General features: G+C 37.6%; 1 protein-coding gene across 1 annotated transcript in view; it reads left to right on the top strand.

The window, feature by feature from the left end:
- The window catches only part of LOC102688017 (hippocalcin-like protein 1), a 63079-nt gene extending 57893 nt beyond the window's left edge, over window positions 1–5186 (top strand). Inside the window, exons 3-4 of the mRNA XM_006626043.3 lie at window positions 1821–1926; window positions 3316–5186. Coding sequence (XP_006626106.1) covers window positions 1821–1926; window positions 3316–3413 — 204 coding nt within the window. The 3' untranslated portion in view covers window positions 3414–5186. The remainder of the gene's footprint in view (window positions 1–1820; window positions 1927–3315) is intronic.
- Window positions 5187–14587: the final 9401 nt, after the last annotated feature.

Below are 14587 nucleotides of genomic sequence, written 5' to 3'. Positions count from 1 at the left end.
AACGCCATAATCAGAAATAGCTCTGGTTTCTGTCAATCAGAACTAAGGCCTGAGACAGCTTAATGGCGTTTTTTTCATTCCCCTCTTTTTACATCAAAATTTTCTGTCATTCTAATTTATTGAAGGCCTTTTTTTTTCATTGTCACAATTCATTTTTTATTGCAAGTGAACAAAGGTTCATTTCACTTCAACAAACTTTCAGGTACAAAAGGTTGCTCTTGTAGATATTTTCCTAATACAGAGAAACCATGATAATTGATTTGAGATCAGACAGTCAGTGATGTGTTTCATACATCAGTGGTAGTTTATGAACTGTATTCACTTCTCGGATCCAGAGTACTCTGTTTAGTGGCTGCCATCAGAATGAAGATCCAGAGGAAAGCAACTCTGGGGCTCCTGACCATGGTTTATGGTGAACTTTAAAAAACAGAACAACAAGTCCCCTGTAGCTGACTGCTAAGTGGAAACTGGACTGGGGTCTTTAAAATGCTAAACAGCAGAGATAAGATTAATTAGACAAGACTGGAATATTTCTAAAGTCTGTTTTATCCAGGCCAAATTCAAGTGCATGACCAGAAGCTTAGTGAAATAAAGTGGAGTGGGCACTGGAAGGTATGTCTTGTTCATACCTGCAACACTTGTATCATGGCCCGTCCTTAATCGTCCTACACCAGCTGGGTCTTGTGTTGGAATCGGCTGTCCTATAGGACACAAAGGAGCCGTCATCCTCTCCAAGGGCCTCTTCCTGTTCTTGACTGTTCTGTTATTTGTGAGCATAAATTCCTCCCCACGACTCTCGGGAGATACCACGGGGCCCTGGGTCTGCAGCATCTCCCACACATTGAGAGCCAAAGGCCGAGTGAGATCCACGTCAGCAGTCTCAGACTGGCCAGGGATGCAGAGGGATTGTCTGCTGCTTACAGAATGAAGACCTCACTAGCTGGCGTCATGTTTTCACAAACCCAAAGCCCTATTAAGTATCTACGGGTGTCAGAGTCACTATTCTACTGAACTGTAAAATTAGAATGGTGCATAGGTCTGAAATTACTTTACAGATGAGAATTTGTACAAATGCACGTGTTTCGTTTACTGGAGGGTGTTGTCTTGAAAACAACATTAGTAATAATGTTGGTTGTAACACCCCCCCACCCCTGCTTTATTAAATTGAGCAGCTTTGACATGAAGATGGTATTGTGTTTCTGTTGATCTGATTGCTGCTTGGTGCCACTCTGCACATGTTAACTGGAGACTTGGTTGTGTGCAGGTTGTAGGGTATAAGACAAATGTTACTTTATTTTATTTTTTTTCCAATAGGATGGAAGTGTTGTGAGACAAACAGCACAGTGACACTTACATTTTGCAAATGCTTGGCAGGATTGTGAATTGTTTAGTTAACAGTAGTAATACATTTCAGAATTTAATGATTATTTAAGCATTTCCTGAATTATATTTATTATTATTTGTTAATAATTCCTCCATCACTTCCTTCAAATTACTTTGCCTTTAAAGAACATTTCTACTTGTTCTAAAAGAGACAATTTTCTCATTGAGGTTTATTTTGGGCATCACCTGAAAACACTAGTATTGTTTTCATAGCAACCGGTATGTAGTCTCTCCTTAATGCCACATTAAACAACCTGTCCCTGAATAAAACTTCCTGTTTGTGGTTTTATGGTCTAAATCTGACTCCAACCCTTTCTATATGTTTTCTCATCTTTGATATCCCTGCCATACAGCTTTTGGTAAAATAAATGTTTTTCTTTGTTTGTCTCTATCTTTTGTGTTTGTAATGGAAGGCACTTCTCTTTTTCCTCTTCTAGGCCATTTACAAGATGGTGTCATCGGTAATGAAGATGCCTGAAGATGAATCTACCCCAGAAAAGCGCACAGACAAGATATTCCGACAAATGGATACAAACAACGATGGTAAGTAAATCCCTCCACCTGACTATACCGACCAAAGGGCACCACAAATTAGATTCTTTCATAAATTAATTTCCTTTAAATGTATTAGCCTCAGCCATTAAACTGACATCTTATTTATATATTTGATTTTCATGACGTGAAAGCCTGCTTCAAGTTGATGTTTACAGTGAGGGTAACAGTATTCAGCTTTTAATTTTTTTTTGCTTTAATGAGGCTAAGCCTCTTGCAAAGGTTTATGGGAAAATAATTAATGACCATGATCTTCTTGTGTACCTTAAAGAAAGGAAACCCATTTAGATCGTAATGAACAATTAACCTCTTAGTTAAGAAAATATGGATTATAGAATTAAAAATGTTGATAATAATGATTTTGACCCGGTCCGTCAATGACAGTTAATATATCTGTTATATAAACTATTTTGTTGTGATTAGGAAACCAAAAAGAAATAATTGTTTAATTGTTTTATAAACTAAATTCTCATTATCATATTTTTTTTTTCATTTGACATCTACATTTAGTTTTCATTAAGCAAATAGCCCAAAATATGAACCAAAACAATTATCTTCTGCAATTGTTAGATAGACACCATCTTTGAATTCATAATTTAATCTATCTCATATATATCTCATATTCAGCTTTTCTTCAGGAAGTAAAAAGGCTACTTCCTTTCCTTTTCCATCTTTAAGAGGTGTGCTGTTAAGATGTGAAATAGTATCTTGTTGTCCAGGAATGCACAGCAGGATTATCACAGAGGCTGTCCAGACGCGAAAGCCTCTGAGCTCCTCTTGGCAATCAGCTCTTCCCAACTTCTGTGTCCAAATGCCTTTTATTCCACTCTGGCCGTTAATCAGAAGGCAGTGAAACCAGATATTGTTCACAAAAGGAGAGCTTTCAGAATGCAGTGTGTAATTTATCAAGTGCATAAAAGGGTGAAGTAATGATTAACCTTAGTGTGGTGAATTGGAAGCCATCAGTTTAGCTTAATGCAACATTAACTTAGAAAACTTTTTGAAGTGGTTAATGCAAATACAGAATTGATTATGAAAGGTCACCAAACACATCAAATCAATATCTTTTCTGACATTTTGATTCCTTCATTTGTTTGCATACTTTTTGTTTGGGCACTGTTTTGCATTGTAAAGGATAATTGTGAAATATTTATAAATATGCAGATTAGCCTCTCTCCAGATGGTACTTTAAGCATCTTAAAATGTAAATGTGTTCAGGCTCATCTGGATGTATTCTGGCTTTTAACAGTGTTCAAAAAGTTGTGCCTGCAATGAACCTGAGTCCTTATGGTATTGCTAAACATTTATAAACAATTCTGAAACAATAGTGGCTAAATTGAAGTGAAAGTGAAAATGTTCGTTGTTGCTTCTCTGTTGCAGGTAAACTTTCGCTTGAGGAGTTTATTAAAGGAGCCAAGAGTGACCCCTCTATTGTGCGGTTGTTACAGTGTGACCCCAGCAGTGCAAGTCAATTCTGAATGGACAGCTTCAGCATCACCCAGAACTTCTCGAATGAACCTCCGGCTTGTCGTTGAAGCTTTGCTCGCAAACGGATGCCTTTTTGATCATTCCTAGGTCATTGGTGGACCATTTCCCATCTCCAGGTTCTGCTGTTTTTGTTTTGATTTTATCATGTTTGTTTTGGAGGCAGCATGCTGCTTGATTTCCGCAAGAATTTTAAGAATACTTTTTTAAATTAAATTTGCACGTATATTGACATTGTTCCATGTACACTTCGACCTTGACTGTTTTTTTTTACATTCAGTTACTAATGGCTTACATCTCATATACATGGCTAACGTGAGCTGATGTATTTGCAGCTTTGCTTAGTCCATTGCCAGTTGCTCTTTAACAAAACAAAAGATGATCACAGAACAGGATTTCAGGACTTGTTGAATCACAGCTGAATGTAGTAGACGTTTCAGATGAATTGAGTTGGTTTGATGTTACTTTCTGCAGTGGACCTGCTTGCTGTTGCACTCCTTAATGTAAATGTCATCATTTCTGTGCATATGTAGTGAAGTAAACTTAATAGCTATGGTCACCATTCGTATTGAATGCAGTTGTTCTTGTAAAAGAGTCAGTTGACAAAATGTGTATTCCATTTTCACAACTAATACCAAGTGCAGTTTGATAATTTATATTCCTTTTGTGATGTTTAATCACTAGCAAATATGCATGGCTGCCAGTGATAGCTTTCTGTATGTCTTTTTTACTCATTTTAAGTATTGAATGTAAATCATGATGAAAGGAAATTTGAAAATTAAATCCATTTTTATTATTATTGTCATTATAATTTTTATTGATCTAGGACCATTCTGGTTTCTTGTATAAGCTGTTAGTCAGATGAGACCTTTTAAGTTAAGCAGAGTGCAAGTAATTACTGGACGATCGACAGAACTTGTCATATCCTTTTACGGGGGCTTACATTTTAGTGCTTATATGTTTCTAATAATCCTTGTGCATTCCAGTGTTACTTGATATTATTTTCATCCATTTACTGCCAAGAATTGTAATTAAAATAAAGTCTACCCATTTCTTGTCAGGACAGTCTCTCTACTTTCCTGTCCAGCCTCGCTGAATTACAGATATTCCTAATGCAAACGCCTTAATGGGAAAGCCTTTGGAAAAAGCTTGCACATGCTCCAGCTGCTGTTCAGCACCATTCGTGTATCCCGGCTTTTGGGCTGATTGCCCATCTTATCTGCAAGGAACAGCACGCGGATCTGAGTCTTCTAATGGAAATCAAAAGCACGATCATCTTGAATCTGTCTCTTGTGAAGTCCCAGGGGCTGAAGAAAGAACGGCCACTGCAGGAAGGATAAGGTGTGTCTTGGTTTGGGGATATTTCTGTATCAGGGACGCCAGTTAGTTGTTTTAGTTATACAGCTTGCTAGGCATCAGGGGAAGACTTCAAACTGGATTTTCAAAATGTAAATCCGTACCACTTTTCCATTTAGTGTTCAGTTCTTTGTGCTGCAAACACTGAATATCCTCCCGAAATTCCTTATTGCTGCATCTGATGCCTTGTTCTAAAACCGAAGGGGTCCTTCCATTGAACATATTACATCCTGAAATGTGGAGCTGCAGCAGCTGTGGCTTTGTGCAAGCTGGTTTACTTTGTGGAGGTGGCTTACCAGAGCATTTTTGGTAAAGGCTGTGTTAAACCATTCAGAATTGACTGTGTTTCTGCTATCAATACATCAATCTGTACAATTTATATACTGTCGACAAATAAAACGTGAATCATGGATGCCGTAAAGTCTTACAGTCTTATATTCAAAGGTATTTAAATCCTTGTTGCTTCTTATCAGGAATTAAGCACACATGTGTAATAATGAATATCTTGAACGTAGGACTCCTACTTAGTTTATAAATAGGGGAAACATTCTATCCCAAAATGCCTTTTTTTAATTGCCAATATATAGCTTTTATCATCAAAAATATATACATACTGTACACTTCTATTCTCTGAAGTGTTATTCCTTTTCTTTGCATTTCTTAATGACCTAGAAGCATTTTCATGGCAACTCAAAATTTGATATCCGAAGTTTGCTAACTCGGGGGGCGCCTGGAATACATAGTTTGAACCCCACTGAACCCATTTGAGTAAGCAATGGTTTTATTTTAATGGCTTTGCATTAGGATAGGAAGTAAAGGATACTAAGGATTTAGTCCCATAAGAATATGCATGAAACACATTTTGCATTTGAAATAAGCTTAGATCATGTAAAGGCAGCTACTGTTTGATTTGGTTTTTGAATTACTGCAAGTTGGTAAACATTAAAAAAACACACTGTGGACACTACATATAGGTAAAAATAGTATGTTCAAAGCAAAGCAAAACCAATAGATCCTGACATCCACAGATTTTAATTTTCACATTCCTGAACATGCATTACCAGTCTAGACGAAATAAAAGAGGGACCAAGCCTTTCATTTCTTGATGCAATTACTCTGGTTAATGAAACGAGTAGGTTAAAAAGAAGGCCTCCATTTCTTTGTATTATCAGAAGAGACACAATCTTATTTTTATTTAGAAATAATGCCTTGCTCTTGAATAAGCAATGATAAATGATAGAAAAAATGAGGAATCCCTTAACATGGACAATAACTGGAGCACTTCCTCTTCCATAATGGCTCTGCAGTTCACTAGTCTTACAGAGCATTAATGCAGTCTTTAATCAATTAAGCAGTTATCTTAATGGGATTTACAGTCAACTTCAATTAACTCCATAACTTGTGAAACCATTGTCAGTAAAAAATGTAATATTAATATGAACCATATCCTTTCAGCTACAATTAGTAAATTGAAGGCTTATTAACAGAAAATTTCACTTCCTTTGTGTGTGACATTTAGTGTTTAGGTATTTAAAACACCTCAGATAATACAGTTTCTCTCATCTCAGCAGTGGAAGACTGTAAGTTGTCACAGGCTCTTGGTGGGCTCATCCCGCCTGGATACCCAGTTTTTGAGGACACCCTGTTCAGCACAGATTTACAGTGGTGCCACATTTTTCCATTTCTTTATAATGGACTTTACTGTGCTTTGGAAGATAATCATTGCCTTGGAAATTTTCATGTACCCTTCCTCTGACTGATGCTTTTCAATAACCCCTTCCTTGATGTTCTTTGATGTTCCTTTGACTTCATGATGTAGTTTTATTCGGAGCTGTACTTACCAACACACAGAGGTACAGTAGGTGTATTTGACCTAAACTCATATAAAACATCTTAACTGCACAAAGGTGGACTCCAGTTGAATAATTATGTGACTTCTAGCAACAACTGCCTGCACTAGACCCTGTTTAGCTTATAGCAAGGGGAGTAAAGACTTATGCAACTAGTTATTTTATGTAAAGGATCAAGTAAAGGTTTATTTCACGCTGAAAAGAGAAGAAAATAAACAACTTTTTGGCTGTGGAGCCTTCTTCGGGTGAAGAGTTGTGTTTCTTTTCTTCTCTTTTCAGCATGGAATAAACCTTTACTTGTTCCTTTACAGCCTACGCATGATGACGCAACTACCTACTTCACTAGGTATTTTATGTTTTACATTTTTAATTAATGTAGGAGTTTCTGTAGAATTTTGTTTTCTCTTTTACATTATAGAGTGTTTTGTGTCAATCAATGGCAAAAAAATATCCCGATTAAATGCATTATGATTGCATATTGTAACACAATAAAATCTGAAAAGGTCCAAGCAGGTGAATATTTTTGATAGCCACTGTAGTGATCCATTCACCCATTTCAGTGTTTTACCTTTATAAACTATGCTATACTATTTTTTTCTTTAACTTGACTCCAGACCCCTTACAGTGCAAGTTGCAATATTCTTTTTTCTTTTTTTCATGAATGTTGCGATTTCCATGTAAATATTCTGTAAAAAAAACATTAAGTTGATAAGCAAAAAGATCATGGAAACTTCCAACCTTATCACACTGTAAAAACATGAAAAAAATTCATTGTAAGAGGTGGTGTAGTCAAATAAACTTCTAATGAATTAGATTCCAAGGGTTATCATCAAAAACCAAATAAAGAGCAGCTGTGTGTTTCAAATGTATCTGATGAGCCTTTGAGCTCCTATGTGGAGCGTGTCAAAAGATATGGTTGGAAACTAACCTTTATCCTTAGCAGGTTAACAGAAATGACGAAGAATATTATTTCAAGATGCACTTTTGACTTGGTTTTATGCTGTATTCATAAATACATGGTCGTTTTATGATGTATTAATGCAGCTTTTTTTCATATTCACTAATGCAGTTGAACTTTGTAATTTATGTTGCCAGTATGTTTTAACGATCTGTTGTGCTCCCTTAAGAAACAGTCACTCCTAGTAATAACATAAGCAGAAATGGCTAATGGAGTAGTCCTGCTGTCGACACAGAACATTTCCCATAGGAGTATCTCAGAAATTCTTCCGTTGTTAATGTACATTGATGGGATTACTAAAGGGGAATTATAGACCTTTGACATTCTACAATGCCATCTAGTGTCCTCTTGAGAAAATGATTGGGATACATTAGTAGCCAGAAGAGCAAGGTCTGTTTAGACTAATGATTCATTTTGTATTTAGAGGTACAACTTCACTAAATTGTACTGTTTCTTTAGAGAAAATGAAAAGAAAAACACACACAACATGATGATCACCTTCCTGTACTTTAATTTGAGCAACAGGAGAGCTAACATGAGTCTATACACAATCCTAAGGTTTAATGGCATTGTAGCTGCTCACTCAGAAGGTGTAAAATGTGCCCTGGAACAGCCTTGATTATGTCACATTGTCTTCATAACTTGCCTGCCAACATTTTACCTCAGGCAAGTGTGGGTTTACTGTATGCCTTCATTTTATGAATGTGCTACCAATATTCATGCAGGGCACTCTAGATGCCGAGGAGCTAGATGATGTACAGCAGGATAATGCATCTTCTATGACAGCTCTGTCTCCTGCCTCATGGTTAGGAAAGCTAACTTCCACATGCAGCACTTTTCTCTGTGGTAGAACTGCCTTCCAAGGCGCACACCTCAATACTCCTAAACAAATGAGAATGAGGACAGAAAAACATACCCTTCATGTTCTAGATTTAGACCTGTTCTTCCACTTTAATGATGTCCTTAAGAAAATATGGACACCCTAGGCTAATTGGACTGGAGATTAACCACACCAGAGGTGTGGGAATACAACAAATACTTTTGTCTAAATGACCGTTCTTACAGTACATCACTGTACTGGTAGAATTTTGACAACCAGGTAGAGTGAATTCAGCAATATGTTCTATTAAGATCTCTTTGTGTGATTTAGAGTATTTTGTTTATTAGATGGCATTTTTGTAGAGCTATATTTACTGTTCTAAAGGGATCATTTTTACAATAATTCAAGATGGAAATGTATAAAACCTTAGAGAGTAAGAGAATGTATGAACTCTGCTTCCAAATTTTTACAGCAGATAACAATCAGTGTGCTGGATAGATGGTCTGCTAGCTTAATAGGAAATTGGATTTTGTCAAATTTGAGGCACAAATAGAATTTGTAGAGTGAGTCACACACCTGAGCAGATTAAATGTGCTGAAGTGTCAGAGGACAATCCTCTATCTAATCTCTCTGGTGCATATCAGCACAGGGGGAGAAACAATATCTGTGTCAGTCACAAAATAACAAAAAATGGAATTGTATGCACTCTCCTTTTAAAGTTCATAAGAAGAAAGATTAGAAATCTTTGGATGACGTTCAAGCTTCAGTCAATTCATCAAGGTAACAGAAACCACTCCTCATTATTGTTTGCCATTCACAGTGCTTCCTGGAAGCATGCAAGAGAGATGGAAATGAAAGCTGTAGGTCTCAGAATGACTTGACCTTGATATTTGTATGCAGATAAGGCCTTGCACTATGAATTTCTGGGAATCATTATAGTCTTCACAGCCTTCTGCTGATCAAGATCGTATACGAAGAAGTGCAAGAGCCTGAGCCTGAACAATTGGATGTAAATGTTTGTGACTGGAGCAGCAAATACAGGATTCAATCAATAAATATATTTACCACATATATCAACTAAGGCAAGAGTTGAGTAATTTGCAGAGTCTTCAGTTATGGCAATTTGTCATATGTTTTTGGAGGCGGGGGTGGCTAGGAATATGAGGAGCTGAGATTCACACAATATATTTTTTCTATAAAATGTGAGATCTATAATGTTATATTTAGTGTTCATTTCAGATCCAGTAGTTTTTCTCATCTACGTTGTATGAAGATTCCAACTGTAAGAACCTGAATTAGAAATAAAGATTGCTGGGACATTGGAAGCCTTAGGAATTTGTAGGCCTTGTATGCCTTTTCTGTATTTTGAAAACACGCCTTTTTTATTATTTTGTTTAGCAGAGAAGAATAACATAACATGAACATGCAATGTCTTTTTGTCATCCCCAAGAAAGGTGGAAACATGAACGTTAAAATAAGCATCAAAATAATAATATCACTTTATATTTTATTCCTTTTTTGATTTAAGAAAAAAAAACATTTTGGGTGGAGATTAAATGTTTTTGACTTTATTTTGATTAATAGATCATTCAAGACTTTACTGGTGCATACACAGCTTATTAGTGACAGAATTGATTGGGCACAGGTGATGAAGTGATTTAACCGGTTAAATGTCAAGCCTTGTCAAAATCCCACTCATCAACAGAAAATTGCATTTTTGATATCATAATGTTTTAGACAGAAGTTTGTCACCTGGGTGGAGTCAAGTCCTCTTAGCGGTGAATGTTTTGTGTAGACCACTCTAATAGATTAACAATATGCTCATTCTTGTGTACAACAGGCTAATCAATGGGGATGTGCAAATGTGTCTGGACAGGAGTGTGTATTCACTACAGAGCTTGCCTGCAGTGATTGATGACAACATGACTGCACATCAGCAGGCGGAGCGGTGGCTCTGTGGCTAAGGATCGGCGCCTGTGGCTGGAAGGTTGCTGGTTCAAGTCCTGTGGTTCGCAGAGGAATCCTACTCCATTGGGCCCATGAGCAAGGTCCTTAACCCCAACTCCTCCAGGGACGCTGTACAATGGCTGACCCTGCGCTCTGACCCCAAGCTTCTCTACCTGTCTCATGGAGACCAAGTTGGGGTATGCGAAAAGACAAATTCCTAATGCAAGAAATTGTATATGGCTAATAAAGTGATCTTATCACTGTATTATGTGTATGCCTAACTTGTTTCCCTTCCTGTGTTTCATTCTGATGTGACAGCATTTACAGCAGGACAACACACATCCTCGTACTGCTCACGTAATGGTGCCTTTCTTGCCAGATGAGAATGCCCTATTCACCACCCTCTTGAACACATGTTGAATGAATCAGAATGACTTTTGATATCTTTGGCTCAGAGACCAGCGAACATGCATTTGCTCTCCTGTTCAAGAGGAATAGGACAGAATTTCGCAAGACAACAACCTAGTGCAAAGCTTGCATCACAGATGTACAGCACAGCTTGAATTGCTTCCCACATAGGTCTCACATGCTTCTAGTTTGTGACTGTCATGGTAGACCCCTGTTGTTATTAATTAAATTAACCAGCATTGTCTGCTTGTTGATTTAGTTTGTTTTATTCAAGGTTTTTGAGTGAGACATATTAGTGGAAATGTTTTTGGAGGTGTCAGGGAGAGGGGAAAGTACTTATGGGGAAAATAGAAGAGCCTTATTTCAGAAATTTGATTACGTTTTGCACTGTGTATTAGTAAATAAAAATTAGGTTAAAACCTGTTGATGGCAAATGTTATTCAACATACGAGTGCCCCTCTGTCATGCTTGTTCTAAAACACATCAGTGCACCTATAACTAACACGATTTCATTGTGAGAATTCATGACAATAACCCTGTGAATTTGTTGCTGTGTAAACGATATTATAATGAGGTTTATAGTGAGGTTTCTCTTCATGTTCACAGTTTGATGTTATGTGTATCTCTGAAAAAATAGACTTCGTTTTTACAAAAATACCATTTTCAAATGAATACTATTCATCTTAGAAACTGACTACACAGCATAATTCAGTCTCACAAAGGTGCATGGTCTCACAGAGTGACCCTGGACCTGGAAGAAAGTGATGAAGGTCAGGACTCGGCAGCACTGAGTGTGAATCACATCTTACACGAATCGTGATCTGCACCGTTCAAGAGAGACGTGCTACAGGAAGTCCAGGGTGCAACATTTCTATACACAAACGAGCAGAAGTGTGTGAGATTAGGATCTATCTTTCCTCCTGCTTTTCTATTGTACAGTATTTGTTATAATTCCACACACCAGAATATAAATAAAATATGAACAGACTATTTATTATCTGAGAATGAAATATGACCCTTTATTCTTCTTTTCATTTAAAACCACCTGTTAGATTTTCAAACCTCTGATTCATGAATCTGGTATTTTTGTGATGTCTGCTAGCATCAATACAGGCCGTACAGTACTGTGCTGATCCAATGAGTTCCTGGTTCACTCTTTGCTCTTGGCCTTGAAGAGTGGCTTGTGCCTACAGATTCTACAAAGGCAGATGATTGTACTGCCTCTGTCCAAGTTAATATAAAATGCGCATATCATGGAGATACTAGGATATGTTAAGTTGAAACTGTTTCTGCAGAACAATTGCACTATCCCTGTTAAAACAACATTGAGGTAAGCTTGTTTCTTTGTGTAATTTGTAAACAATGTCTGAGCCAGCTGCATGTTTTTTTTTATTTTCTATATTGTTTCGACACAGGTTCAGATTTATACAGAATTATTCTGATATTTTAATTGAAACATTGTATATTCGACTGTCTTTTGGTCATTTATACACAAATTGGGTTGCAAATTCATAATTATGAAACGCGGATGTACAGAGGTGTTTGTAAATCATTTTTTATACATACCTGATGTCTGTCTGCCACTTCTCTTGTATTCTGTGCTGTGATTCAACACTGGCACTGCCTTAGCACTCCTATAGTCCTTCCTCAGATAACAGTCCCTCTGACTGTCTTTCAAATCGACATAAACCAAATGTTAGAACAGCACACTTACTTGCCATCCTTCAAAAATGTGTCAAAATGCACAAACACACTAAGTAATTGTTATCATTTTTTCAAATGTGAAACCTACAGCCACTACGTGACAGGACCTCAGTTAAATGTTTGTCTGAGAGACCACAGCTGCTATTCATTAATACTATGATAGACAGCAGCTGTGGCTCTCTATAAACTCTATAAACTGGAGGTCTTGTTCAGTAGTTGTGGGGCAGTGGAAGAGCCTGGAGTGGAGCTGTGCACCAAGGCTCTGTGAGCGAGACTAGCCACAGAAACCAGCTTTAAAAAACAGAATATTTGCTGATGGCTGCGCAGAGTGACCGCCAGCAAGAAAGACAAAGGAAAGTACAAGAAAAGCTGAATGAACCACATTGAAGAGTTTGGGTTTCTCTCTATTTTTTTCCTTTTTTTCTATGAATAGAAAAAATAAAAGAACTTCCATGCTGGGTTTTCTTGTAGTCTGAGGACTCACCCTGTCCTTTTTGGTTTGTAACACACCGCATACTGTCACAGGGCTTTGTGGCACAGAGCATGTAAGTAACGTCATCCTTCTTGGTAATGCAGACAGTAGTTCTCAGCCTTTTCAGTAATATGGCACACATCGATGAGACACTTGAATTACTCTTCCTCTTTTCTCAACTGAATGGATTGCTTTTAAAGGGGAACTGCAGTGCTATTTTAATATTTTGGGTGTAGAAAGTACATTGAGTGCATTTTAAACCACAATAAAATTAAACTTTGTAAAAATAAAACCTCCAATTTACATCTCAAAATACACTACATTTTCAATTCAGAACAAGGCAACAAAACTTCCGGTGAGGCAAAGCGGTCCTATTACATTGTAAACAAGCAGGCTTGTGAAAACAATATAATCCACTATAATATTGCTCTTGACTTGGTTTTGCCGACAAATACTACTTGTTAACTCTGCATGCAGATCACTTCAGAAACTTTCTACAGTGAAATGTCTTCTACACAATCTGTACTTAATTTGTTCATACATCACTTTACATTGGTCATCTAGCAGCCATGTCACCCTGCTATATGACAACCCACTGAAGCTCAACAGGTGTGAGCCTGGCCAGTACCTGGATGGGAGACCTCCTGGGAAAGCTAAGGTTGCTGATGAAAGTGGTGTTAGTGGGGCCAGTAGGGGGTTCTCACCCAGTTGTCTGTGTGGGTCCTAATGCCCAAGTATAGTGATGGGAACACTGTACCCATCACTATACCCAAAAAGTTGCTATCCTTTGAATGAGACAAAATCAAGGTTATGACTCTCTGTGGTCATTAAAAATTCCAGGGTGTATCTCAAAAGTGTAGGGGTTTTACCCTAGTGTCCTGGCCAAATTTCCTTCTTGGCTTTAACCAGTCATGCACTCATAATAACCCCCATCTCTCAACTGGCTTCATCACTCTGATCTCCTCCCAACTGATAGCTGGTGTGTGATGAGCATGCTGGCGCACTTTGGCTGTCTTCGCATCATCCAGGTGGGGGCTACACATTGGTGGTGGAGGGCAGTCTCCATTATAGAGTGTAAAGCTCATTCAGTGGAGTATCCAGAAATATATAAGTGTAAGGAATTATTATTAGCCATTACTGTGACTAGTGAGCAGAAAGTGCCACGTTACATCACCTTGTAAATGTAAATGTTTCTATACTGTCAATGAACTTATTTTGTTACCAAGATTGAACAACTGGTCTAAGAAATGGGGATTGCAGCCCCCCTTTAAACATCACACTTCCCATGGTTTTGGTCTTACTAGAGATTATATAGGGCATACAATAAGTTCAACTGGTATCAAATCCATTAATGTTTCAAATGCACCACAGAAAACATAGCCTTCAGCAGCAAGCACAGACACAGTTGCCAAACCTAGAAAACTCAGCCTTTTCTACTAAATGAACCTGTACATCACTGAAATTCAATGGATCAGAGCAAAACAGAATGCAGAGTAAATAGCAACTCAACAGAAAATTGGGAATCCTGGGTATCCTGTTGTGAACAGAAATCTTTGGTCCAGGGAGGAATTGAGGAGAGGACCACCTTTAAATTCCACTTTACTGACTAGCACTCCCTCCTGTTGTTTTTTACATTTACCAGTGTTGAAAAT

Source organism: Lepisosteus oculatus, chromosome 2, assembly GCF_040954835.1.
Source record: "Lepisosteus oculatus isolate fLepOcu1 chromosome 2, fLepOcu1.hap2, whole genome shotgun sequence".
NCBI classification, from domain to species: Eukaryota; Metazoa; Chordata; class Actinopteri; order Semionotiformes; family Lepisosteidae; genus Lepisosteus; species Lepisosteus oculatus.
Note: the sequence above shows the minus strand (reverse complement) of the source record. Positions and strands in the feature narration are given on the sequence as shown.